The sequence below is a fragment of the Scardinius erythrophthalmus genome (assembly GCF_964197995.2).
Source record: "Scardinius erythrophthalmus genome assembly, chromosome: 13".
NCBI classification, from domain to species: Eukaryota; Metazoa; Chordata; class Actinopteri; order Cypriniformes; family Leuciscidae; genus Scardinius; species Scardinius erythrophthalmus.
Genome location: NC_138233.1, coordinates 42,570,698 through 42,598,157, shown reverse-complemented (window position 1 = coordinate 42,598,157; position 27,460 = coordinate 42,570,698). Strand labels below are relative to the sequence as shown.

The 27,460-nt window shown below is 44.3% G+C and overlaps 1 protein-coding gene across 1 annotated transcript in view; it reads left to right on the top strand.

Annotated features, from left to right (window-relative positions):
* LOC308700360 (ethanolamine kinase 1-like) overlaps nt 1-27,460 on the top strand; it is a 45,013-nt gene that overhangs the window by 4,842 nt on the left and 12,711 nt on the right. The window contains exons 2-7 of the mRNA XM_081381957.1: nt 3,617-3,879; nt 4,266-4,409; nt 7,166-7,314; nt 15,296-15,379; nt 15,524-15,684; nt 16,223-16,296. Of these exons, the coding sequence (XP_081238083.1) occupies nt 3,617-3,879; nt 4,266-4,409; nt 7,166-7,314; nt 15,296-15,379; nt 15,524-15,684; nt 16,223-16,296 (875 nt within the window). The remainder of the gene's footprint in view (nt 1-3,616; nt 3,880-4,265; nt 4,410-7,165; nt 7,315-15,295; nt 15,380-15,523; nt 15,685-16,222; nt 16,297-27,460) is intronic.

Genomic DNA, 27,460 nt, shown 5'->3' with positions numbered 1-27,460 from the left:
CATTCTCCTCAAAACACTGGATTCATCCGCGCTGTGCCATGCCGAGGCACAACACACGTTAAGTTGATCATTCCGCGAATGACTGCAATTGCAGATTTCAAACAAAGAGGAAAAACTACAGACTGCAACTTTAAAAAATATTATTCTTATTATTTGTTACATAACATAGAAATATAAAACTAGCATGACGAAGAGGAGTAACAGGAACCAGAATTTAATAACAAAAACGTACATAATAATCACAGAATACACTTTTAATTCGCGGAACATTGACATACACATTAACGAGAACCGACAGAGACAAAAGAAGAACTCAGGCTTTTAAGCATGGACCAATCAAAGGAAACTAATGAGATGATTAATCAGAACAGAATGACCCATTAACAGACTAATTACACAGGCTGAGGGAAACTCGGTCACAGACTGGAACTAACAAACACACTAGGCGCGTTTCCATTACAGATTTGCGCAAAACTCTTGCGAATTTTTTCTAAATGTCGACAAAAACCTATTGCGAAATGACGCCGTTTCCATTAACCGATATTATGCGACTAAAACTTAATTATTCCTCTCGCGATAAATCATTCCAAATATCATGGCAACGGACGTTGGTAGGTTTATGTATCTCAGCCACCGCACTGGCCATTATTATTAATCAGAGGAGACGTGTGTGTGTGTGTGTGTGTGTGTTTTCCAAGCATTACTGGCAAGGAAAGCCCCTTATACTGTGAGCGGCACATATGAGGAGTTTCTGGGTGTTTCTCCCTCAGATCTGTGTCGAGGTCTTGATCGTGGCATTTCTTTGAGGTTTAGAATCCAGTCTTGGTAATTCTTCTGTCTTATATGAGTTTAATAAAGAGCTCTGTCTCGTCTTCTGTCCAAACACACCGCGTCGTCTACGTCAGGTGACTGTAAATGCACAAAAACTGTTTCCATTGCAGTTTTGCGAAATATTTATTTTTTGAATTAATATTTATCCTCCTCATGCGAGCGTAACAACTGTTTTGCGATAAATGGGAGTTTTTGCGAAATTGACGTGTTTCCATTGAGCGTATTTTCAATTCGCAATTTCAGTTTGTGCAATTTGAAGGGTAATGGAAACGCGGCTAGTGAAACACAAAGAGAACAGAGTGCACGTTACTTTATTATTATTTAAGAAAATAAAGAAATAAAATAGATAAATCAGTTAACCCTTATGTTCCGCTGCACTTCCTCGTGGGTTAGGGTCACAGAGGAACAAAATATTATTTATAACAAAATTTATTCCTAGTAAATATCTTTTACAATTCATCCTAAAATATCAGTTTATCCTATACTGATAAAAGAATATAAATGTTCCTGGGGACATTTGGGGGCTCCTTTGACAGCTATTTAATTAATAATTAAAAATTTCACATGAATTTATTTCTTCTGCTGAACAGAAAGGAAGATATTTAGAAGAATGTCAGTAACCAGGCAGTTTCTGGGTCCTATTGACTTCAGTGGGGGATGCAATTGTGATGCAATTATTAATAATTGTGATGTAATTTTTGCATCACAATAAGTGTATTGTGATTGTCAAAACATTTTAGTAACTAAACTGAATTTTATTAGGTTTAGTGACAACATGTTACAATGTTTACATGGTTCAATTTCTGGTAAGCTACGCTTTTTTATTATTTCAGTTCAATTCAGTTATTGTGATTTGATTTAATATTGACTCATTTGGATAAATATTAGGTAAGGTACACAAGATAGGCATTAATTTTTCTCAAGAAAAAAACAACTCACCTAATGCTGTAAACATACAGAGAGCCATATCAGCTGGCAGTATTATTTAAGGTTAAAAATAACACAAATTAAATTAATAACAACAACTTTATTTAATGATATAAGTAAAAATATAATAAACGTAATATAGTACACATATTTAGCAAAATACTCTCTATAGCTCTCTTTTTATAGCCAACTAACGTGCTATAGCCTATTATGGTCATTAAATGGCTTTCCTGAGGTAAATGTTATGTGACATAATTGTTCTCCAACTGTTTTATTGACCCCTTTGATTGATGGGTCGATATTATGTATGAGGAATATACATTTCGGTAAGTTGTACTGTACCTTTCAACAGTGTTCATTCGTGTTTAACGTTATTTACTATCAGCTAGAGATGATCGGTTCACGTGCCGCTAGGGATCTGTCGTGTCACATTTACAAACGCCAAAACGGTATTTATTGTCTGAATTTCGTAATAAAAGTGACAGAATCTGAGAGCAGAGATTTTTTTATATCGTAAGTAACCTGCTCTGTCTAGTCTGTCGGTCTCCGTGTCCTCTTTGCTTCGCGATTTTTCTGTGCGTGAGAAAATGGATGTGTGGCGTGAGAGCGTGTGAAAAGTGTAAATTGTGTGTGTCTCACGGTGAATGCGAGAGAGTTGGCAGCTCTGTAGCAGCTAGTAAGTTATGGTACATCCGATAAGGTGCTTAGCATTCGTTCAAATTCGTAGCATGCGTTGTTGCTTGTTGCGCTTCATTGGTTGTCTTGCAATGTGCCTGCTTAGATGCTGTCGAATCAAAACAACGTGGGACTACAGTGATTGGATGTCGTGCAGGCAGCGCGTGTGCTCTCTGCATGCATACAGGTGGTGCAATTTTTCACAAATGCAGATAAACCGAGAGCGGCGCGGCCGTGTGAACATTTTTTCCCCAGTTTTCATGGGAAGTAGCAAGTCTTCTCGAGTCAAAAGGCGCAAGTCTAAGTGAAGTCACGAGTCATTGATGTTAAAGTCCAAGTCGAGTTGCAAGTCTTTGTACATTTTGTCGAGTCGAGTCTGAAGTCATCAAATTCATGACTCGAGTCTGACTCGAGTCCAAGTCACATGACTCGAGTCCACACCTCTGCCACACACACACACACACACACACACACACACACACACGTTGTGGTGCTCTCATGAATGTGCGTCGGGGTGAAAGTATTGCACAAGTAAGACCCAATACTATAGCACAAGTGATATACTGCACAGGTGAAGGATTGCCTGTCCCAGCCCGTCCTGCAGAAGCTTCCCTGTAGCTCATCAAGTCTATTTCACAAGGACTGAATGTTTCCCGTAAGCAGTGAAGGCAGGGGGATACGGGTGAGCTGTTGTTATCTTCGTCACAGTCCAACTCCTTCTCTTTTCCTACTCGAATGATCTCCAGTCTCAGTCTTGATATAACCCTAATGCAGGCGGGACACTGAAGATAAGACTTTAGCCCAGTGATTACATTCTGAGTTATCCACTGTAGCTGTAGGTCTCTAATATATTGTCTTCTCTCGGATTCAAGTGTGATCCCTTGGCAGACGAGAGTTAAGTTGATCTAAGGATCTAAGTTGATCGATAGTGCAATATCTAGAAGCTCTTGTTCATGACAGTCACAGGCAATACACATAAAAACACGACCAAAACACACTAGAAACATTACAGACAGGAATCTGCTAGCATGCGCCTTATTGGCCTTCACAACAGTATAGGTTAAATTAACAATCAGTTTCCAAAAGTAGTCCCATATGATTCATGTGCATAATTACAGTCAATAACAGACTGGACTTTAATTTGAAGAACTGTTTTATTTGAATACTGTTTTAATGAACCTAGGCTTTCACGGAGGGCATCACCAACCAGCTGATGGGCTGCTACGTGGGCTCTATGGCTGAAGACCCAGTTGTACTGGTGAGGGTGTACGGGCAGAGGACGGAGCTGTTCCTGGACCGGGAGAAGGAGCTGGAGATGTTCCAGGTGCTCCACACACACGGCTGCGGGCCGGAGCTCTTCTGCAGCTTCAGCAACGGCATCTGCTACGAGTTCATCAGAGGAGTCGTGCTGGACGACACGCTGCTGAGACAGCCCTCCGTCTACAGGTCTGAGGACACTCACACACACACACACACACACACACACACACACACCCTCCGTCTACAGGTCTGAGGACACTCACACACACACACACACACACACACACACACACACACACACACACACATTTCACACGGCCAGAACAGTGCCAGGTACTGAACAAGGCTGATGAACCCGCAGAGCTTCTGTTGAGCATCCTTGACCAACACACTTTGGATCTCTAGGAATATATTTGAGTTGTATCCTTGGTAAAGTTGTTAGCCCTAATCTGGCTGATAGTTTTGGCTACCTAAAATACCTTAGACAGAGGAAAGCTGATGTCTCTTTTTTATTATTGCTACTTTATTTTCTCAATATGATCAACCGAAATGACACTTCTCATTGACTGTAGATTGATTGCAACAGAAATGGGAAAAATCCATTCCATAAAGTGTGGAGAAATGGGAAAGGGCCCACCAGTGACACCAGTGCTGTGGCCTAGACTGTCCCAGTTCCTGAGCCTGGTCCAGAGTTCTGATGCTCCTCAACAGCACAGGTCAGATCATCTCAGAGTTACGAAACATAGTGATTCATATTTGACAGGACATGATCTCTAATACTCTACACAAATCAAGCGTTTTGGAAAATGGATGGATATGTAAAAGGTGAATTCCACATTATTGGAACATTACAATTGTCTTACATTATTACATCTTCAGTGATTATCATCAGACAAAAGCTTTCAAAGCAGCATTACATTAAGTCATGTTCTGAGAAAACATCTTAAACATTAATGCACTGATGACATGCATCATACCTTCCGGAAATGAGACGAATGGACAGCTGTTAAATAAACACTCATTATTCACACTTTATTTGGTCATCTTTATTTCCTACAAATACAAAAGCAGCAGTTGTCCTGTGGTATTGAGCATCTCCTCCTCATCCGGCAGTGTGGTGTTCACTTCTGACCCCAACCCTTCTGTTGGCTGAGGACACGTCACATGCTAATTTCATTAGCCTAATTAAGAAATGTTACATGTGGGATTAAAGAACATTTAATTATGTGACAAGAGCATTAGACTATGTGGAAAAAGCTGCTGCGCATTGAAAGGATATGTATTTAATATGTCAAATGTCTGTAAAGTCATGTAGTCTACACCCATGAAGCGTGTGTGCTTAGAGCTTTACCTGATGAATTCTGCTTCTATACTTCATCTTCAGCTCAAGCTCTGTGTCTGTGCGAATAACTTACAGTTCTGCCAGTTTCTGATATTATAACAGTGATTAGGAGTTAAACTTACGTACTCAATACATATTTACGTATTGAAGTATGCAGACATCTTTTGTTGGTGCTGTTGCCATGGCGAACCATAATATCTGAGCTCCATTGTTCAGGCTATCTGCAGGTGTGTGTGTGTGTGTGTCGGAGCTCTGTTGATCATGGCTGTTCATAGTCGTGGTTATCTGCAGGTGTTCTGAGGTGTGTGTGTGTGTATGTGTGTGTGTGTGTGTGTGTGTATGAGAGTGTCTGTGTGTGTGTGTGTGGAGGGGCTCCCAGAGTAATGTGGATCTGAAATCATTTTTTTTGACTGGTCTAAAATTCCATAAAGCTGAGATGATCTTATTATGATTATTATTATTATTAGTAGTACTACTTCTACTGTTACAGGGGTGTAATGTACATCCCAGCCCCTAGGGGTTAGCGGTGAGAATGTTGTGGCTAGGACGTGGTTTCTTTAAAGAGAGGGAGAGAAGAAGAAGGTGTTTGCTAAGGTCCCAGGTGTTGAGGGGAGATGGTGATTCAACTGTTTTGGGCCTCCATCACTGACCTGTGTACAGTGTTAAGTGAATTTCTTTTATGCTTGACTTATGATGTTTTGACATATTGCTAAACGTTCTGGTGCTGTTGCTTGGACTCAGACTTCTCTCAGGATTTTCCTCAGAGACTTGGCCCATGTCTTTCATGCACCTTTGGACCCTAACAGTACTTAACAACGGTACTTTCTAGACTAGAGCTAGAGCAATTCAATTATCTTGTTCCCCCTTTTTTGTTACATATACATGGCTAAAATGTGCCTAATAATATTTCTATAGGCTAATGAAATAATATCGGCATTATAATTATTATTTTTTCATTAGGCTATTTTTGGTGCCCCCTCAGCACTTGGTGCCCTACGCACAGCGCGTGGTGGGAGCGGCGGCGCTGATTACAAAAAAAATAAAGAAAAAAATAACCTCTAATAAAAAAAATTTCTGTCTGTTTCTGTCTGAATCTGTTCAGAATCATGATCTCGGTTTGAAACAAACAAACAAAGAATGGTAATTCTCAGTTGAATCCATAATAATAGAGCTGCATAAGTGTTCAGATGTTCTCGCGTGTGCTTCTACTCTCTCAAAACAGCAAAACCTCAATTTAACCATAGATGAGATCACGGTCCCTCTGTCAACTCAAGTCAAAAGCCTTGGTGTCATTCTGGACAGTTCCCTTTCATTCAAATCTCAGATTAAATCACTTACCCGGACCTCGTTCTTTCACCTCCGAAATATCTCTAGACTTAGACCCTCATTGACACAAGCCAGCACTGAAACCCTAATTCATGCCCTTGTCACGTCACGTCTGGATTATTGCAACTCCCTTCTCATCGGTCTCCCTTCTAAGCTGATAAATAGACTTCAACTTATTCAGAATTCCACCGCTCGAATCCTCACTGGTACCAGACCATCTGAACACATTACACCTATCCTTATCACTCTACATTGGCTCCCTGTGCACTTCCGTATTGATTTTAAGACCCTCGTCATCACCTACAAAGCACTTCATAATCTTGCACCCAGCTACATTTATGACCTCCTATCAGGATATGTTCCTACACGCTCCCTCCGCTCTTCCTCGACTGGCCTCCTTGTCACCCCCTAATTCCGCCTCTCCAGCATGGGGGCCAGGGCCTTCAGTTGCGCTGCTCCAAGACTTTGGAATGCCCTCCCCTCCCACATTCGACAGGCAGACACAGTCAATTCATTTAAAAAATTGTTAAAGACCTATCTCTTTAAGAAAGCTTTTAATCTTTAGAACATTTTAGTTCTACATCGCCATAGTAACCCTCTTGACACTCTTTTATTGTGCTTCTGGCCTTCTTAGCGCTTTTCAGATTTGCCTTATTTGTAACATGTATAAGCCTACTATGAATTAAAATGTATTTTGATTTGTTTCCTTCTTTTATGTCCTCCGAAACATGTAAGATGTCCTTGGGTATTTAGAAAGGCGTTGGCCAAATAAAATGTATTATTATTATTATTATTATTATTCAGGTCCAGTGCTCATGTGGAGACGCCTAACCTTACAATCATCATCTCCGAGATGGAGGAGCTGAAGACTCTTCTCACCCACACCAACTCCCCAGTAGTGCTGTGTCACAATGACCTCCTGACCAAAAATGTCATCTATAACAAAGAAGAAGGTGACTAACATTATTATTATTGGAAGTGGAGCTTAAGGGTAAGTTTACGCGACAACGAGATGCTTAAAACGGAGAAGTTTTTCCTTTGAGTTTTCCACGTATAGACGACACTATTGTCAAAACTATCCTCACTCACACAGATGCGCGAAAATGACTAAAAACGCTGTAAGGTGCCTGCTGCCAGGCCATAAACACTATAGACTGAACACATAATACGCATGAGCATGACGTCATCGTCTTCAGAGATTCACATTTTTGTTGTTTACACAGAGACCGTTCTCAAAAACTTGCACTTTGAAACCCGTTTTCAAAACTTTGCGTTTTTAGGCACTCAAAACACCGTTGTCATGTAAACAAATGGTCAAAATGCATAAAAAGTTTTACGTTTTTTTGTTGAAAACAGCCCCTAAGTTAGTTCTAATTAAGCTTCTTAAAGTTTGAACATTTAGATCAGATGTGCCAATCCTGTTCCTGAGATCTACCTTTCTGCAACACACCTGTCTGTATTACAAGTGTTCCTGAGATCTACCTTTCTGCAACACACCTGTCTGCATTACAAGTGTTCCTGAGATCTACCTTTCTGCAACACACCTGTCTGCATTACAAGTGTTCCTGAGATCTACCTTTCTGCAACACACCTGTCTGCATTACAAGTGTTCCTGAGATCTACCTTTCTGCAACACACCTGTCTGCATTACAAGTGTTCCTGAGATCTACCTTTCTGCAACACACCTGTCTGCATTACAAGTGTTCCTGAGATCTACCTTTCTGCAACACACCTGTCTGCATTACAAGTGTTCCTGAGATCTACCTTTCTGCAACACACCTGTCTGCATTACAAGTGTTCCTGAGATCTACCTTTCTGCAACACACCTGTCTGCATTACAAGTGTTCCTGAGATCTACCTTTCTGCAACACACCTGTCTGTATTACAAGTGTTCCTGAGATCTACCTTTCTGCAACACACCTATCTGCATTACAAGTGTTCCTGAGATCTAACTTTTATGCAACACACCTGTCTGCATTACAAGTGTTCCTGAGATCTACCTTTCTGCAACACACCTGTCTGCATTACAAGTGTTCCTGAGATCTACCTTTCTGCAACACACCTGTCTGCATTACAAGTGTTCCTGAGATCTACCTTTCTGCAACACACCTGTCTGTATTACAAGTGTTCCTGAGATCTACCTTTCTGCAACACACCTGTCTGCATTACAAGTGTTCCTGAGATCTACCTTTCTGCAACACACCTGTCTGCATTACAAGTGTTCCTGAGATCTACCTTTCTGCAACACACCTGTCTGCATTACAAGTGTTCCTGAGATCTACCTTTCTGCAACACACCTGTCTGCATTACAAGTGTTCCTGAGATCTACCTTTCTGCAACACACCTGTCTGCATTACAAGTGTTCCTGAGATCTACCTTTCTGCAACACACCTGTCTGTATTACAAGTGTTCCTGAGATCTACCTTTCTGCAACACACCTGTCTGCATTACAAGTGTTCCTGAGATCTACCTTTCTGCAACGCACCTGTCTGCATTACAAGTGTTCCTGAGATCTACCTTTCTGCAACGCACCTGTCTGCATTACAAGTGTTCCTGAGATCTACCTTTCTGCAACGCACCTGTCTGTATTACAAGTGTTCCTGAGATCTACCTTTCTGCAACACACGTGTCTGCATTACAAGTGTTCCTGAGATCTACCTTTCTGCAACACACCTGTCTGCATTACAAGTGTTCCTGAGATCTACCTTTCTGCAACACACCTGTCTGCATTACAAGTGTTCCTGAGATCTACCTTTCTGCAACACACCTGTCTGCATTACAAGTGTTCCTGAGATCTACCTTTCTGCAACACACCTGTCTGCATTACAAGTGTTCCTGAGATCTACCTTTCTGCAACACACCTGTCTGCATTACAAGTGTTCCTGAGATCTACCTTTCTGCAACACACCTGTCTGCATTACAAGTGTTCCTGAGATCTACCTTTCTGCAACACACCTGTCTGCATTACAAGTGTTCCTGAGATCTACCTTTCTGCAACACACCTGTCTGCATTACAAGTGTTCCTGAGATCTACCTTTCTGCAACACACCTGTCTGCATTACACGTGTTCCTGAGATCTACCTTTCTGCAACACACCTGTCTGCATTACAAGTGTTCCTGAGATCTACCTTTCTGCAACACACCTGTCTGCATTACAAGTGTTCCTGAGATCTACCTTTCTGCAACACACCTGTCTGCATTACAAGTGTTCCTGAGATCTACCTTTCTGCAACACACCTGTCTGCATTACAAGTGTTCCTGAGATCTACCTTTCTGCAACACACCTGTCTGTATTACAAGTGTTCCTGAGATCTACCTTTCTCTAACACACCTGTCTGTATTACAAGTCTTCCTGAGATCTACCTTTCTGCAACACACCTGTCTGTATTACAAGTGTTCCTGAGATCTACCTTTCTGCAACACACCTGTCTGTATTACAAGTGTTCCTGAGATCTACCTTTCTGCAACACACCTGTCTGCATTACAAGTGTTCCTGAGATCTACCTTTCTGCAACACACCTGTCTGCATTACAAGTGTTCCTGAGATCTACCTTTCTGCAACACACCTGTCTGCATTACAAGTGTTCCTGAGATCTACCTTTCTGCAACACACCTGTCTGCATTACAAGTGTTCCTGAGATCTACCTTTCTGCAACACACCTGTCTGCATTACAAGTGTTCCTGAGATCTACCTTTCTGCAACACACCTGTCTGCATTACAAGTGTTCCTGAGATCTACCTTTCTGCAACACACCTGTCTGCATTACAAGTGTTCCTGAGATCTACCTTTCTGCAACACACCTGTCTGCATTACAAGTGTTCCTGAGATCTACCTTTCTGCAACACACCTGTCTGCATTACAAGTGTTCCTGAGATCTACCTTTCTGCAACACACCTGTCTGCATTACAAGTGTTCCTGAGATCTACCTTTCTGCAACACACCTGTCTGTATTACAAGTGTTCCTGAGATCTACATTTCTGCAACACACCTGTCTGCATTACAAGTGTTCCTGAGATCTACCTTTCTGCAACACACCTGTCTGCATTACAAGTGTTCTTGAAGCTCTTCATGAGCTGGTTCAGGTGTGTTGGATCAGGATTAGAGCTCCAGGAACAGGACTGAGCTGGTTTAGATCGAACAGTCTTGGCCACTGACCTCTATATGAATGTAAATTAAATACTATTGTTCTGAAAAAATATAAACAATCTAGAAAGTTACACTCAGAATGTTAAAGTCATGAGTACTTGCAGGATAAATGTTCTGCTTACACTGCTAAACCAGTACAGGCTCTTGCTTAAGACATTCACAGAAAACTCAACAGGCTCACAGCAAACGTCAGAGATATAGTGAGCGCTCAAGAACACAAGTAGAGGACCTGCTCTGCCATGCTTTGTGTGGCGTTACTGGATGAAAGATCATATATCAATATATCATCTTGCACTAGTTTTATAACTGAAATTCAGGTCATTTTAATTTGTGTATGATATACTGTATGCAATTAACTTTTATAGCAGATTTTTGTGGCGTATTCTAATACAGTGATCTAATGTGAAGCCATAATACATATATACTGTATAATTTCGACACTCATTAGCATATTGTATATTATTAAATTGCCTCTGGTATTGTTCCCGTTCGAGGGAACGAGAACTGCATCGATACAACACATTGGGAACACCCCCCAGCGTAGCGTCTCTGAAGCATGAATGAAACTAGGCCAATCGTGATTGCTGTTGCGTCATGACGTTACGTGTGACGCCGTTCATGGAAGCTTACAAAGGGACGCCGGCACACACAAGCGTCAGCTTTCTGTTCTTCAGCAATCGCTCTCTGTTGACGTGTCTGTCTTATTTGGTGTTGTCTGTCTCAATATTCACACAAGTACTATATCTATATATATATATATATATATATATATATATATATGTGTGTGTACATATGGCGAGTCAAAGTTACAAGCTGTGTGTGCATCCCTGCCCTCGCTACATCACGGGTGGGGACACACACCAATTGTGTGTACATTGTTAGGGAGCGCAGCACGCGCAGGCAGCTCTCGGGGGGTGCTGCGCTCTCGTCTGGCTATTTTTAATGAGAATGGCCAGGCTGGCAAACCCCGGTGGCGTTCATCATGGAGCTCGCAAATGGATCTGGAGGAGCTGGTGGAGGTTGTTTCTCGCGCTGTGGACCAGTTAAATATCAGCTGGCCACATGAAAGGCAGGAGAAGGTGAAGAAATCGGTGCATCAAGGAGGAAAGCCCTATCCTTCTCCTTCATGCCCGACAGATTTAACCATAAATGTCTCTCAGAGACCACCATAACGACCGATAGCGTGGGTTGCTTCCTTGGCGACCGACAGATCGCTGGGAACCGATGTGCCCACGCTGCAGGAAGCGCTCATCTAATTTACTTTTTGTCTGCGCTTCCTGCAGCGTAGAGAACAACCTCATTGCTAGGGTTTGCCATTTTTTCGAGATTTACATAACGATTTGTGTAAATCGTGGAACAAACCTTATTCCTCTCGAATTTCCAACCCCCCAGTATTATATTACAGCAATATTGTGGGGGTGAGAGAGAACGGTTATAGGATGATGCCTCGGGTGGAATCAAGTGCGCTTCGGGGCACATCGGTTCCCAGCGAACTGTCTGTCTGTCGGTCGCCAAGGAAACAACCCGCGCTATCGGTCGTTATGGTGGTCTCTGAGAGACATTTCTGGTTAAATCTGTTGGGCATGAAGGAGAAGGATAGGGCTTTCCTCCTTGATGCACCGATTTCGTCACCTTCTGGCCTGTTCCTACGCCATAAATACCATTGTCGGCAGATTTCAGGAGGCAAAAAAACAGTCTGCAGCCTTTAGACAATATCTCCCTCACCGCTCTAAATCTAAGAAGTCTGCCCCCAGTGGGCAGCCGCAGCCATCCACCAGCTCCCCTGCCTACAGACAGGCACAAAAAGAGAGCATCGCTTCTAGAGCCTACCCCACAGGCTTGCGGCCAGGCAGCGTTCGCACACAGAGAAACATTTTTTATTAAAACCTGCTTCAGGAGGTCGAGAATGAATCTCGTACAATACCCAAAATCAGCCTCGAGAGGCTGGTTCTCTTGGTAAAATATTTAGATGCTTAGAAAAATCTAAATCCGCCCACCGAAATTCAATGGGGTGGTTTGGACTGCAGTCGACCCAGAGCAGGGTTGGGAATTTGGAACAAGAAGTAAACTCCCTGTTGGTAAAGGAGGCCATAGAACATGTTCCTCCACTAGACAGGTTGTTCCCAGGTAGTTCCCAAGAAGGATGGGAGGATTGCGTACAATATTCGGTCTGAGGCACTTAATTCGGTCTCTGAGGAAGTTCGGGTTCAAGATGCTCACGATTCCAACCATAGTGAATCAAATTCAATCCGAGGATTAGTTTGTCACAATAGATCTGAAGTACGAATATTTCCACATTTCCAACCTTCCATCTCACAGGAAGTTCCCTAAGGTTCGCTTTCGGGGGCGAAGCGTTCCAATATCAGGTTCTTCTATTCGGCTTAGCTATCTCCCCTCACACATTTACAAAATGCATGGATGCAGCTCTAGCTCTGCAGAGGCTTCAGGGTATCAGGGTGCTAAATTACGTCAACGACTGGCTTATTATGGCCCAGTCACAAGACCTGGCAGTTCGGCATCGAGATGTTGTCCTTGCCCTCATCCAGAGTCTGTGGTTGAGACTCAACATGAAAAAGTGATGGCACTAGCCCAGAGAACCACGTTCCTGGGAGTTGTGTGGGACTCGGTCATAATGCAGGCACAATTGTCTCCTGCACAGATTGAGTCCATCCTGGCCATGGTGATGAGGATAAAGCTAGGCCAAGCCATCACTGTAAAACATTTTCAGAGAGTGTTAGGGCAGCAGCGTCAAACGTCATTCCATTCGGCCTGCTGCACAGTGCCCTGCAGTGGTGGTTGAAAACCAAGGGGTTTTCCCTGAGGGGAGGAACCCGTTCCGCATGATCAGGGTTACGTGCAGATGCCTTTGTTCCCTATCTATGTGGAAGAAAAACTTGGTTTCTGTCCCAAGGTCCTGTATTGGGAGAGTCATGTCGCCAGGAAGCCGTTTCGACAGACGCCTCCCTCACGGGCTGGGGCGCGGTCAAGGACGGCCGCATTTACGAGAGGTCTATGGCAGTCCCATCATTCCTCGTGGCACATACATTGCCTGGAAATGTTGGCGGTGTTCTGAGCTCTGAGGAGTTTCCTGCCAGACCTCATAGGTCAACACATCCTTGTGAGGTCAGACAATATGTCTGTGGTGGCCTATATAAATCACCAGGGGGGTCTGAGGTCACGTCCTCTATGCAGACTGGTGCATCAGATCCTCCTGTGGTCCCAGGGGAGACTTGTTGTCTCTCAGAGCAACATACATTCCAGGGGATCAAAATCAGGGAGCAGACATCCTGTCGAGGCAGGGGCTGAAGCCCAGGAAATGGAAACTTCACCCCAAGGTGGAGTTGCCGATATGTCAGAGGTTCTGCCCAGTGGAAGTGGATCTATTTTGAATCTCGAGAGACAACACACTGTGGTTCTCCCTCACGTATCAAGCGCCGCTGGGGTTGGATGCCATGGTGCAGACGTGGCCGAGGCTGCGTCTGTACGATTTTCCCCCGATCGCTCTGCTCCGGGGGTCCTAGAGAGGGTCCATCGCGACAGGGTCAGTCTACTACTACTAGCCCCATTGTGGCCGGCCCGAGTGTGGTTCTCCGACATATCACTTCTAGAAGGCCCTCCATGGCAGATTCCCATTAAGAGGGACCTCCTGACGCAGGCAGAGGGCTCAATATTTCACCCTCGGCCAGAGCTATGGAAACTATGCATCTGGCCCCTGAGGGGGCTCAGTACAGAGAGGCCGGCATTTCAGCAGGAGTAGTGGAGACCATACTTGGCTCTAGAGCTCCCTCCATGAGGAAATTGTACGGCCTAAAATGGAATGTTTACTTACTGTATGGTGTAGAGAGCGTGAGGTGGACCCTGTTAACTGCCCGACGGCTTCAGTGCTGGAGTTCCTCCAAGACTCTATCCACACTCGAGGTGTACGTGGCTGCCATTTCGGCTTCCCATGCTCCGCTGGGTGATGGGCCTCTGGGTAAACATCAGTTGGTAGTACGTTTCCTTCGTGGGGCTTGGAGGATGAGCCCTGCGGCTCAAATCAGAGTTCCCACTTGGGACCTGGCAGTTGTTCTCGAAGGGCTGGCTGAGGCCCCCTTCGATCCTCTGGAGTCGACTAAGGCCAATAATCTTTCCCTCAAGGTAGCCTTTTTGCTAGCCATTACTTCTCTTCTCTTCTCTGAGAGTAGGAGATCTTCAGGTGTCTCGTTATCTCATGGGTGCCTGGAGTTTACTTCAGGCGACGTTAGGGCTATCTTGCATCCCAGGCCGGGCTATCTGCCTAAAGTACCATCGAATGTGGCACGGCCTACGGTCCAAGAAGTGTGTGATGCAGCAGGATGGGCCACTTTTATACAATTTTACAGTCTGGACATCCGTTCTATGCCAGGCACTCTAGTGCTCTTGTCCTAAGTGTGCCTGTGCACAGCTTCACACTGGGACAGGCAGGGCTCATTGTGGCATAGTGGGTACTCATTCCCCAATGTGTCGTATTGACGCTGCCTGGGAGTGCTTGCTTCATCACAGAAGCTGACGCTTGTGTGTGCCCTTTGTAAGTTTCCTTTGTAAGTTTCTGTGTATGCCGTCACACGTTACGTCATGACGCAACAGCAATCACGATTGGCCTAGTTTCATTCATGCTTCAGAGCCGCTACACTGGGGGCGTTCCCCAATGTGTCGTATCGACGCAGTTCGAGTTCCCTCGAAAGGGAACAAGGGTTACAGTCGTAACCCGAGACGGTTTCCATTGACTCATAATAACTAAACTATGTATTTTTTTTTTCTGACTGTAGGCACAGTAAAATTCATTGACTATGAATATGCTGATTTTAATTACCAAGCTTATGATATTGGAAACCATTTCAATGAATTTGCAGGTACAAATAATAATAATAATAATAATAATAATAACAACAATAAAGATAAAATAAAAATTTGATCTATAACCAACTTTAAAAGTTCTGAATTCTACTCCTGTCTAACACACTAAGTGATCATTTGTCTGTGGATTGTATTTTGAGGTATCGATAACGTTGACTCGAGCCTGTACCCGAGTCGCGAGCTTCAGTTTGATTGGCTCTCTGCGTATCTGGAGAGTTTCAAGAGCTGCAATGCTGTGGACTCAACCGTGTCCAGGGAAGAGGTTCTGGAACTTTATGTGCAGGTCTGCAAGTTCTCCTTGGTGAGTATTTTTGGGAGGCGGGAAGAGGTTGGAAAAACATAATGTCAAACAGTGGTGAAAAACAATTGGAGGGAAAATATGTTTTATCTATATTGATTGTCGGTTCAGAACAAACTAGATGGCACCTGACTTGCCTGAACTTTTCTTTGTTTTTTGTTCTCATTCTTGATATACACCACTCTTGATATATATCCAGTCACTCTATAATATAATAATATATCACTATATAATAATACTGTCACCTGATGGAGTTTGGGTTCTGTCTGTTGCCTTGGGCTTGTTTAGTTGGGGTTTAAAAGATTTGATATTCAGAAAATATTATCAATACATTTTATATAGCATTCATCATTCAGTGCTGAAATTAAAGTCATTTCATTATTGCACTGAGGTTAACAGAACATTAAATATTAAAAGTTGTGTGCTTAACAAACAATTAAAGATGAAAGTGCATGTCCAGGGTCATTTTCAGAAGCTGGATAATATGTTGTTGCCATGTTCGTAAATGATCTAATATAAGACCACTTCGCTTTGTCTCCAGGTGGCTCATTTGTTCTGGTGTCTATGGGCTCTTCTGCAGGCAAAACATTCCACTATTGACTTCGACTTCAAGAGGTACATTACACTCCTTTACAAAATAACACACGGAAACTGGGGGAGAATAGAAAGAGCATCTGGGCTTTGTGTTTGAAAGCTTATTATGGAGGGTTTTATGACTATTGTTTTGTTCTGATGTAGGGGCAGATACAAGCATGTTCCTTTATCACCAATTGCTTGCAAACTGATGGACAACGATTCACATTTCACGAGCCATTTCCTGTCAAATCAAGTAAATTATTAAATGGATAATTAAATAAACAAGTAAATGATATGTAATCACTTAATTACACATTTTAAAATATAGCCCATAGTAAACGTTCTGATTACTTCTGTGTGACTGAAGAAGCGGTTATATGTAGCAAGTGTATGAGGAACAAAATGCTTTCTCCGTGTCTTTGTGTGATTTGACTGTAACAATAATAGTTTGACACTTCAAACTAACTTAACAAAAAAACAACAAACAAACAAAAACGATCTCAAATTTGACAAAGTAGTCCTTAAATATAGTAGTCTAAATATACATATCCAAATTAGCAACTAGGGAATAAACAGCTATGATTATATCGGATACAGCGGGGCTAAAGGCACACCTTAAGAAAACATTTGCTTTTCGCTCCTCCCAGAGTGTATGATTGCAGAAGAAAAAAACTGTTTGCATTGAACATTGATGGAGCAACAGATTTTGTGTGAAAGTAAATCATAAAAATTGTTTCATTTTGTTTAAAAAATCTTATAAATGTATGAGGTGGTGAGGTCTTTTACCTCACAGACACAGTATTGATACAAATACTGCAAATAAAATAATATGGGTTTAATATCGTCTAATTTAATACTTGCTCAAAATAATCACTTTAGCTAAGTTTGTAGTATTTTCTGTTTATTTCACTTGTTCTCAATGACTATATAGAAAGCATGTCTTCAGGTCGGGACAATCAAATAATTAAGTCAGTTTAAGTCCATCTGAAACACTAAATAATGATTAAAAACAATGTTGGGAACAATTACACATCAGAAGAAAAAATGACAAAAAAACTAAACAAAAACAAAAATACAGAAACAAAACTATTTCAAAAAGCAAATATTCTGAAAGTATTGAAGGAGATCCCATAATAATTTAATATAGATTTACAGTAGTAAAATGACATGGTATTTTATTATATGATATGATTAATATCTTATTTTTAAATATGATGGTTTCAGTATAAATATGGTGATTTATCTCTAAGGTTAATATATGATATTCATTTTTTTTTTTTTTTTGTCATTTTGTATGTTATAATCTCTGTATTTCTGTAATTTGCCTAGGGACTACGGATGTAAATTAGCCCTGTGTCTATAATCCGGCATGTTTACGTCTGTTTTTGTTGTTTCGATGCAGATGTTCATTAATGTGCATTGTCCCTATCAAATAAACAAATAAAAATAAATAAATAAAATATTATTTACCATCTGAATCTAACCATGTCATGTCAACGAATGGAAAAGTCAGCCAGGGCCGTTCCTAGCCATTTCAAAGCTCTAGGTGAAATCCTTATTAACAAATACATACAAATATCATTTGAAAATGTAATCCTTATTAATAAATATATACAAATATAATTCTGAAGTGTTTCTAAATTATATTTGTATATATTTGTTAATAAGAATATCAGTAATACCATTCTGTAGCAACTAGATGCCTATATAGCCCTTTATAAGATTATATACTATATACAGTATAATATATATAATATATATATATATATACAGACCCTTTCCAAAAAATTAGAATATCATGGAAAAGTTTATTTATTTCCATAATTCCATTCAAAACGTTAAACTTCCATAGATTATAGATTCAGGGCCCACAACTTAAACGATTTGAAGTATTTAGTTGTTTATTTGTACATAATTTGGGCTTCCAGCTCATAAAACCCACGAAAACAGGATTTAAAAAAATTAGAATATCCTTAATTTTCCAGCAGGATTTGCACCGGCCCACACTGCCAAAAGAACCAACACCTGGTTCAGTGACCATGGTATCACTGTGTAATTACTGTATGATTTCATGTAATATTCTAATTTTTTTAAATCCTGTTTTCGTGGGTTTTATGAGCTGGAAGCCCAAATTATGTACAAATAAACAACTAAATACTTCAAATCGTTTAAGGTGTGGGCCCTGAATCTATAATCTATGGAAGTTTAACGTTTTGAATGGAATTATGGAAATAAATAAACTTTTCCATGATATTCTAATTTTTTGGAAAGGGTCTGTATATATAAGAATAAGGGCTGATTCAGTGCAGTGTTTGTTACTGATTGACGCGTGAACGTCCCCTGTGTACAGGAGCGGGTTAGGGTCTACACAGGCCCCCAGACTCAGGGGTTTCTAGAGGCCCTCAACCCCCAAACTATATACAATATCCCAGCAATCGAGCGAGCGAAAGAGAGCCTGGTTCCACCTGATATAAAGATGTGATTGCAGTGATCCGATCACAAGTGTCAGCCAAGACGCATTACCGTCACACCTGATATTATCATATGCGTCTTCTGTGACCACTTGCCTTCAGATTTAGTGGAGACACTCGGCTCTTTCTTCGGCACACTCAACTACATCACTTTCACTTTCTGCGCACGAATGCTAATGAACAAACCTGTGTTAGCCAGCTTACACGAATGAATATAATAGTGGCCAATAATATTTTATTATTATTATTATTATTATTATTATTATGAAGGCTATTGTGTCATCTCCCGGAAATGTGTTTTTGCAGGGTATGATGTCTGCACACGTACACCCAATACAAACACATGCGCATAACTCCTATGTTGTATCACTAATAATCATCATAAATATTATTGAGTAAATAAATATCACTAATCATTTTCAATAGAGGAAAACAGAAATGAGTACTATAAGGGGATTTTACAGTAGCCTACTTATATTTACCTCTAAATTATGAACCTTTTATCATCTGTAGTACCAAGGTGTAACCACTAGATGGCTGTATCCCTTCATAAATCTATAAACATGGCTGTGTACATTGCTTTCAGACAATAATTTAATTGTATTGGGTTTTGCACTTGCATATAGACAATATTTAACATTATTACTGACTGCTTTTGTCAAACTTGAGATTCTGAGTTTTTGTTTTTTGTTAATTTGACAAGTCAATTTAAAGTGTCCGTTTTAGCCTTATTATTACAGTCAAATCTGGACAGAGAGAAATCATTTTATTACTCATGCTAGCTTATAATATGCATTACATTACATACTACATCGCGCTCTCACACAACATAGTATCAGTTCTGGCGGTGCTTCACATCGCAGCATGTTCATTATCAAAAAAACAACTGGACAACTTCGTTTTGCTGCAGAAAACTACTGCAGTGCAGCCAAAATGCTCCGTTCGACTTTTCTGAGATCCTCTACCAGGGACGTGCACAGGAATTTTGAGGGGCAGTTGCTCTGACCTGTTGCTCACAATTCACTCCACATGAAACTTTTGGTCTTCCGACCTTTTACCACCATGTCGTTTTATTATGATTAATATGTGCGAGGGAGAGCGAGCAAGACAGCGCTTAGTTTGGAGACGGTGAAGTCTTGTTTACACTTGTACGTGTGCGCGACCGGGGCTCTCTCTCTCTCTCTCTCTCTCTCTCTCTCTCTCTCTCTCTCTCTCTCTCTCTCTCTGCTTGTTCTTTCAGTTAAACATGCGCCCTGACACAAGCAGCAGTTCATCTGCATTACACACCAATCAAATAAGACTTTGGAGGGACAAAAATTCACTTTGGCGCTAAAACAAGTTCAATGCAGGAAAATTCATGCACAAATGCGACCACATACAATTTTAACTCGCACATTCTCAAAAAATGGTCGCAGTCTGGAACCCTGATGAAGATCGTTCGTTTGTTGTACATCACAAACTCACTTTTCCGACAACGCTGAGTCGTCTCACCCGACAACCGCCACAATCTCCTTCTAGGCCGCTCATGCAGGCTCAGCTCAGGCGCCGGTCGCGTGCAGCGCTGCAACCACGTAATCAGAGTTTGCCCTTCCCCTACTGACTTTCACTTTCGGTGACCTTTTACTCTTCCCTGTGGATGACCTGTGACCTACTTTCTGTAAGATCTGAATTTTCCGCGGTTTTAATTTTACAAAACTGAATTTGAAGTTCCGAATTTCTTCTTCATCTTGAAAACTTGAATCTGTATTTTTAAAAATTAAATTTTTGCAGTCTAAGAATTCAGAACAAAAAATAGCTGTTTGAAAATACATGTCTATAAAATTCAGCAATAAAAACATTTCAATTCATTACATTTCAAATGTTCAATATTCATTTAAAGAAAACAAATTCAGAATTATTTAAAATTCCACATAATATTCCATTTTGTTAAATTACACTTGTCAATGAAATTCACACAATTCAAATTCAAATCATTTTGTCATTTTATAACCTCCATATTTCTGTTAATCTACCCGAGTCAAACTGTTGTGTAAAAGCATAATAAGAATGGAAACGCCACTTTTAAGACTGAAGGGGGAGGAGAATTGATACGTGCGATACGAATTGAGACTCCTCGGGAAGCTCCTCGATCCTCGACTCCTCACTCCTCGCTCGAGACTCCTCGGGAAGCTCCTCGATCCTCGACTCCTCACTCCTCGCTCGAGACTCCTCGGGAAGCTCCTCGATCCTCGACTCCTCACTCCTCGCTCGAGACTCCTCGGGAAGCTCCTCGATCCTCGACTCCTCACTCCTCGCTCGAGACTCCTCGGGAAGCTCCTCGATCCTCGACGACTCACTCCTCGCTCGAGACTCCTCGGGAAGCTCCTCGATCCTCGACGACTCACTCCTCGCTCGAGACTCCTCGGGAAGCTCCTCGATCCTCGACTCCTCACTCCTCGCTCAAGACTCCTCGGGAAGCTCCTCGATCCTCAACTCCTCACTCCTCGCTCGAGACTCCTCGGGAAGCTCCTCGATCCTCGACTCCTCACTCCTCGCTCGAGACTCCTCGGGAAGCTCCTCGATCCTCGACTCCTCACTCCTCGCTCAAGACTCCTCGGGAAGCTCCTCGATCCTCGACGACTCACTCCTCGCTCAAGACTCCTCGGGAAGCTCCTCGATCCTCAACTCCTCACTCCTCGCTCAAGACTCCTCGGGAAGCTCCTCGATCCTCGACTCCTCACTCCTCGCTCGAGACTCCTCGGGAAGCTCCTCGATCCTCGACGACTCACTCCTCGCTCGAGACTCCTCGGGAAGCTCCTCGATCCTCGACGACTCACTCCTCGCTCGAGACTCCTCGGGAAGCTCCTCGATCCTCGACTCCTCACTCCTCGCTCAAGACTCCTCGGGAAGCTCCTCGATCCTCAACTCCTCACTCCTCGCTCGAGACTCCTCGGGAAGCTCCTCGATCCTCAACTCCTCACTCCTCGCTCGAGACTCCTCGGGAAGCTCCTCGATCCTCGACTCCTCACTCCTCGCTCGAGACTCCTCGGGAAGCTCCTCGATCCTCGACGACTCACTCCTTCGCTCGAGACTCCTCGGGAAGCTCCTCGATCCTCGACTCCTCACTCCTCGCTCAAGACTCCTCGGGAAGCTCCTCGATCCTCGACTCCTCACTCCTCGCTCGAGACTCCTCGGGAAGCTCCTCGATCCTCGACGACTCACTCCTTCGCTCGAGACTCCTCGGGAAGCTCCTCGATCCTCGACTCCTCACTCCTCGCTCAAGACTCCTCGGGAAGCTCCTCGATCCTCGACGACTCACTCCTCGCTCAAGACTCCTCGGGAAGCTCCTCGATCCTCAACTCCTCACTCCTCGCTCAAGACTCCTCGGGAAGCTCCTCGATCCTCGACTCCTCACTCCTCGGGAAGCTCCTCGATCCTCGACGACTCACTCCTCGCTCGAGACTCCTCGGGAAGCTCCTCGATCCTCGACTCCTCACTCCTCGCTCAAGACTCCTCGGGAAGCTCCTCGATCCTCAACTCCTCACTCCTCGCTCGAGACTCCTCGGGAAGCTCCTCGATCCTCGACGACTCACTCCTCGCTCGAGACTCCTCGGGAAGCTCCTCGATCCTCGACTCCTCACTCCTCGCTCGAGACTCCTCGGGAAGCTCCTCGATCCTCGACTCCTCACTCCTCGCTCGAGACTCCTCGGGAAGCTCCTCGATCCTCGACTCCTCACTCCTCGCTCGAGACTCCTCGGGAAGCTCCTCGATCCTCGACTCCTCACTCCTCGCTCGAGACTCCTCGGGAAGCTCCTCGATCCTCGACGACTCACTCCTCGCTCGAGACTCCTCGGGAAGCTCCTCGATCCTCGACGACTCACTCCTCGCTCGAGACTCCTCGGGAAGCTCCTCGATCCTCGACTCCTCACTCCTCGCTCAAGACTCCTCGGGAAGCTCCTCGATCCTCAACTCCTCACTCCTCGCTCGAGACTCCTCGGGAAGCTCCTCGATCCTCGACTCCTCACTCCTCGCTCGAGACTCCTCGGGAAGCTCCTCGATCCTCGACTCCTCACTCCTCGCTCAAGACTCCTCGGGAAGCTCCTCGATCCTCGACGACTCACTCCTCGCTCAAGACTCCTCGGGAAGCTCCTCGATCCTCAACTCCTCACTCCTCGCTCAAGACTCCTCGGGAAGCTCCTCGATCCTCGACTCCTCACTCCTCGCTCGAGACTCCTCGGGAAGCTCCTCGATCCTCGACGACTCACTCCTCGCTCGAGACTCCTCGGGAAGCTCCTCGATCCTCGACGACTCACTCCTCGCTCGAGACTCCTCGGGAAGCTCCTCGATCCTCGACTCCTCACTCCTCGCTCAAGACTCCTCGGGAAGCTCCTCGATCCTCAACTCCTCACTCCTCGCTCGAGACTCCTCGGGAAGCTCCTCGATCCTCAACTCCTCACTCCTCGCTCGAGACTCCTCGGGAAGCTCCTCGATCCTCGACTCCTCACTCCTCGCTCGAGACTCCTCGGGAAGCTCCTCGATCCTCGACGACTCACTCCTTCGCTCGAGACTCCTCGGGAAGCTCCTCGATCCTCGACTCCTCACTCCTCGCTCAAGACTCCTCGGGAAGCTCCTCGATCCTCGACTCCTCACTCCTCGCTCGAGACTCCTCGGGAAGCTCCTCGATCCTCGACGACTCACTCCTTCGCTCGAGACTCCTCGGGAAGCTCCTCGATCCTCGACTCCTCACTCCTCGCTCAAGACTCCTCGGGAAGCTCCTCGATCCTCGACGACTCACTCCTCGCTCAAGACTCCTCGGGAAGCTCCTCGATCCTCAACTCCTCACTCCTCGCTCAAGACTCCTCGGGAAGCTCCTCGATCCTCGACTCCTCACTCCTCGGGAAGCTCCTCGATCCTCGACGACTCACTCCTCGCTCGAGACTCCTCGGGAAGCTCCTCGATCCTCGACTCCTCACTCCTCGCTCAAGACTCCTCGGGAAGCTCCTCGATCCTCAACTCCTCACTCCTCGCTCGAGACTCCTCGGGAAGCTCCTCGATCCTCGACGACTCACTCCTCGCTCGAGACTCCTCGGGAAGCTCCTCGATCCTCGACTCCTCACTCCTCGCTCGAGACTCCTCGGGAAGCTCCTCGATCCTCAACTCCTCACTCCTCGCTCGAGACTCCTCGGGAAGCTCCTCGATCCTCGACTCCTCACTCCTCGCTCGAGACTCCTCGGGAAGCTCCTCGATCCTCGACGACTCACTCCTTCGCTCGAGACTCCTCGGGAAGCTCCTCGATCCTCGACTCCTCACTCCTCGCTCAAGACTCCTCGGGAAGCTCCTCGATCCTCGACTCCTCACTCCTCGCTCGAGACTCCTCGGGAAGCTCCTCGATCCTCGACGACTCACTCCTCGCTCGAGACTCCTCGGGAAGCTCCTCGATCCTCGACTCCTCACTCCTCGCTCAAGACTCCTCGGGAAGCTCCTCGATCCTCGACGACTCACTCCTTCGCTCGAGACTCCTCGGGAAGCTCCTCGATCCTCGACTCCTCACTCCTCGCTCGAGACTCCTCGGGAAGCTCCTCGATCCTCGACTCCTCACTCCTCGCTCGAGACTCCTCGGGAAGCTCCTCGATCGAGACTCCTCGGGAAGCTCCTCGATCCTCGACGACTCACTCCTCGCTCGAGACTCCTCGGGAAGCTCCTCGATCCTCGACTCCTCACTCCTCGCTCGAGACTCCTCGGGAAGCTCCTCGATCCTCGACTCCTCACTCCTCGCTCGAGACTCCTCGGGAAGCTCCTCGATCCTCGACTCCTCACTCCTCGCTCGAGACTCCTCGGGAAGCTCCTCGATCCTCGACGACTCACTCCTCGCTCGAAACTCCTCGGGAAGCTCCTCGATCCTCGACTCCTCACTCCTCGCTCGAGACTCCTCGGGAAGCTCCTCGATCCTCGACTACTCACTCCTCGCTCGAGACTCCTCGGGAAGCTCCTCGATCCTCGCCTCCTCGCGGTGCAATTAGAGAGTTGAGATGTCCTTCAAGATGGCTGAGCTCGATCGGTTTCCGGGGCATAGGACGGAGGAGCGAGGAGACGAGGAGGGATATTGAGAAGCACCCTATGATCCAATGGCATATAGGAATCATCAGATTGACAGTACTCACCAGTGGGGGCGGAAACCATATTCCAAGGTGGCTATGACACAGCTTACACACACCCCTGCTAAAGTGCCAGACATGCGCTCATTGGCGACCACCTAGATTTCCTATGCCTACAAACGGCCCTGCAGCCAGCTATTAATTATGTTAATAATTGTGCCTTTTGCCCCAAATACCATACTTTTACATATTCTTCTGTTATTGATAAGGTGTTGCTTTAATTACATTGAAAAAAACTGAAAATCATTAATTAAGACCTTTGTCTCAAAATATTAAAAATTGTATTTAAATCTACAAGTTTAAAAACATATGTGACCCTGCCTGTGAAAACCCAGCTAAAGTCATTTTTTTGTAATTCATTGTTTTCTACATAAAATCATCCTACACAATGTAAAGAACATTCTGTGAAAATATAACCTTGATATCTTTAATATTGACTGAGTAAGGCCGTGTCAAAGATTTGCTCAAATTTGGGCTCAGAAAATCATATTTTTGAGAAATTCCAATTTAAAAATAAGTTATTTGTTAAAACTGCAACACATTTGATCCATAGTTATCCTGCATATGTGCCATATAACACATTAAAGCTGAGATTCTCCCCTTTTTAGTGATATATGACACATCAGTGGAAAAATTATTAAAGTTTTGTAAAACAGGTCTATTTATTATGATGTACATGTCCAAAAAGCTAAAAGCATAAAAACATTGAAACGAATGGGGAAACCACAAGAGCTTGATCGTAGCAACAATTACCATGTCAATTCAGTGGAATGATTTGTATAACTTTATTAATAAAATGTAATATCAGTGAAATGTCAATAATATATCAATTAAATAACATAACATTTCTCATTCGCTGAAATTATCATTCTCTTACTGGCCCACGGTGTAACATTGAATAAATCTGGAGTAAAAAATAAATAAACAAATACAATTTCAAGGGACAGTTTACCCAAAAACTACAATTCTGTCATCATTTACTCACCCTGATGTTGTTCCAAACCTGTATGAGTTTCTTTCTACTGCTGAACACAAAATAAGATATTTTAAAGAATGTTAATAACCAGACAGTTGACGGACCCCATTGACTTCCATAGGTGCCGCCAACTGTCTGGTTACCAACATTCTTTAAAATATCTCATTATTAACAAATTCCTCAAACAGGACAAATTCAAAGAATGTGTCCTGTTCATCATCACAATCATCCTCCAGAAAATAATCTGCAATAAAACCGGTTAAATCATAATTTGGGGCAATTCCACCGAGATTAATATCAAGCAAACTGTTTAAGCAAGCAGCTATTCTCCGTTATCATGTCAGATGTCAAAACAACGCATTAACGTTACCATCCAGCAAATAACACGTAGCAGGCCAAAAATGTCCTTAAAATAAGTTAATAATATTATTGGCAGAATACTAAGCTACAAAACAAATAAGCAGTTCTTAAAATATTGGCTATGACAAGAAAAAATCACCACAGACATCTAAACACGGCTGACATCTCTCTTTTTTTTTTTTTCATTGTGTTGACCTGATTACCGCTCGCGGATTGATATTAAAGTCTGTTTTTACTCTTTCTAATAGAAAAGACACAGAAAACAAGTTCCTGAACCGAATGATATAAGAATCAGCAGTGTTGTTGCCCGAAATTGTCACGATCCGCTCAAGGGAAAAAGCAAGGTGGATCCAAGTGCAGTCAAATTGAGGTTTATTAAGGGTAATCCAAAAGAGTAGTCAAACAGGCAGGGTTCGATATCCAGACAGGCAGTACAAAAACAACAAACAGACTCAGGCAGGGAACACGGTAAACCAAACGCGGTGTGACATAAACAACGATACACACAGGACATGGAACAAACAGGGCTTTAAATACAGGAACAAACTAGATGACAACGAGAAACAGCTGGGAACAGATAACAAACACCTGTGCAATCATACAAACAGGAATTGTGGGAAAGGTAGTTCTTGAATGACACCGTGGGGAAAGGAGGACATCTAGTGGATACCAGGGGAACACAACCAGACACTGTGACATAACCCCCCCTCTACGGAGTGGCTCCCAGACACTCCAAGACCGGACACAGAACAAAACAAAAGTTCAGGAGGGAGGTGGCAAGGTGGAGGATCAGGGGGAGGGACGGGGGGCCAGGTCCATGAAGGGACACAGAAACAGGGGGTAACAGACTCAAAGGGGGCCAGGGTGACACAGACAGTACAGAGGGGGAACAGGGCGAAGCAAACAGTTCATCGGGCGGCCGAGGCGAAGCGAACAGTCCCTCGGGCAGCCAGGACGGAGACGACAGATCATTGGGCGGCCGGGGCGGTGAAGACCCCTCGGGCGGCCAGGGCGGTGAAGACAGTTCATCGGGCGACCAGGGCAGAGCAGACAGTCCATCGGGCGGCCAAGGCGGAGCAGACAGTCCCTCGGGCGGCCAGGGCGGAGCAGACAGTCCCTCGGGCGGCCAGGGCGGAGCAGACAGTCCCTCGGGCGGCCACGGCGGAGACTTTCCCTCGGGCGGCCAGGGCGGTGACTTTCCCTCGGGCGGCCAGGGCGGAGACTTTCCCTCGGGCGGCCACGGCGGTGACTTTCCCTCGGGC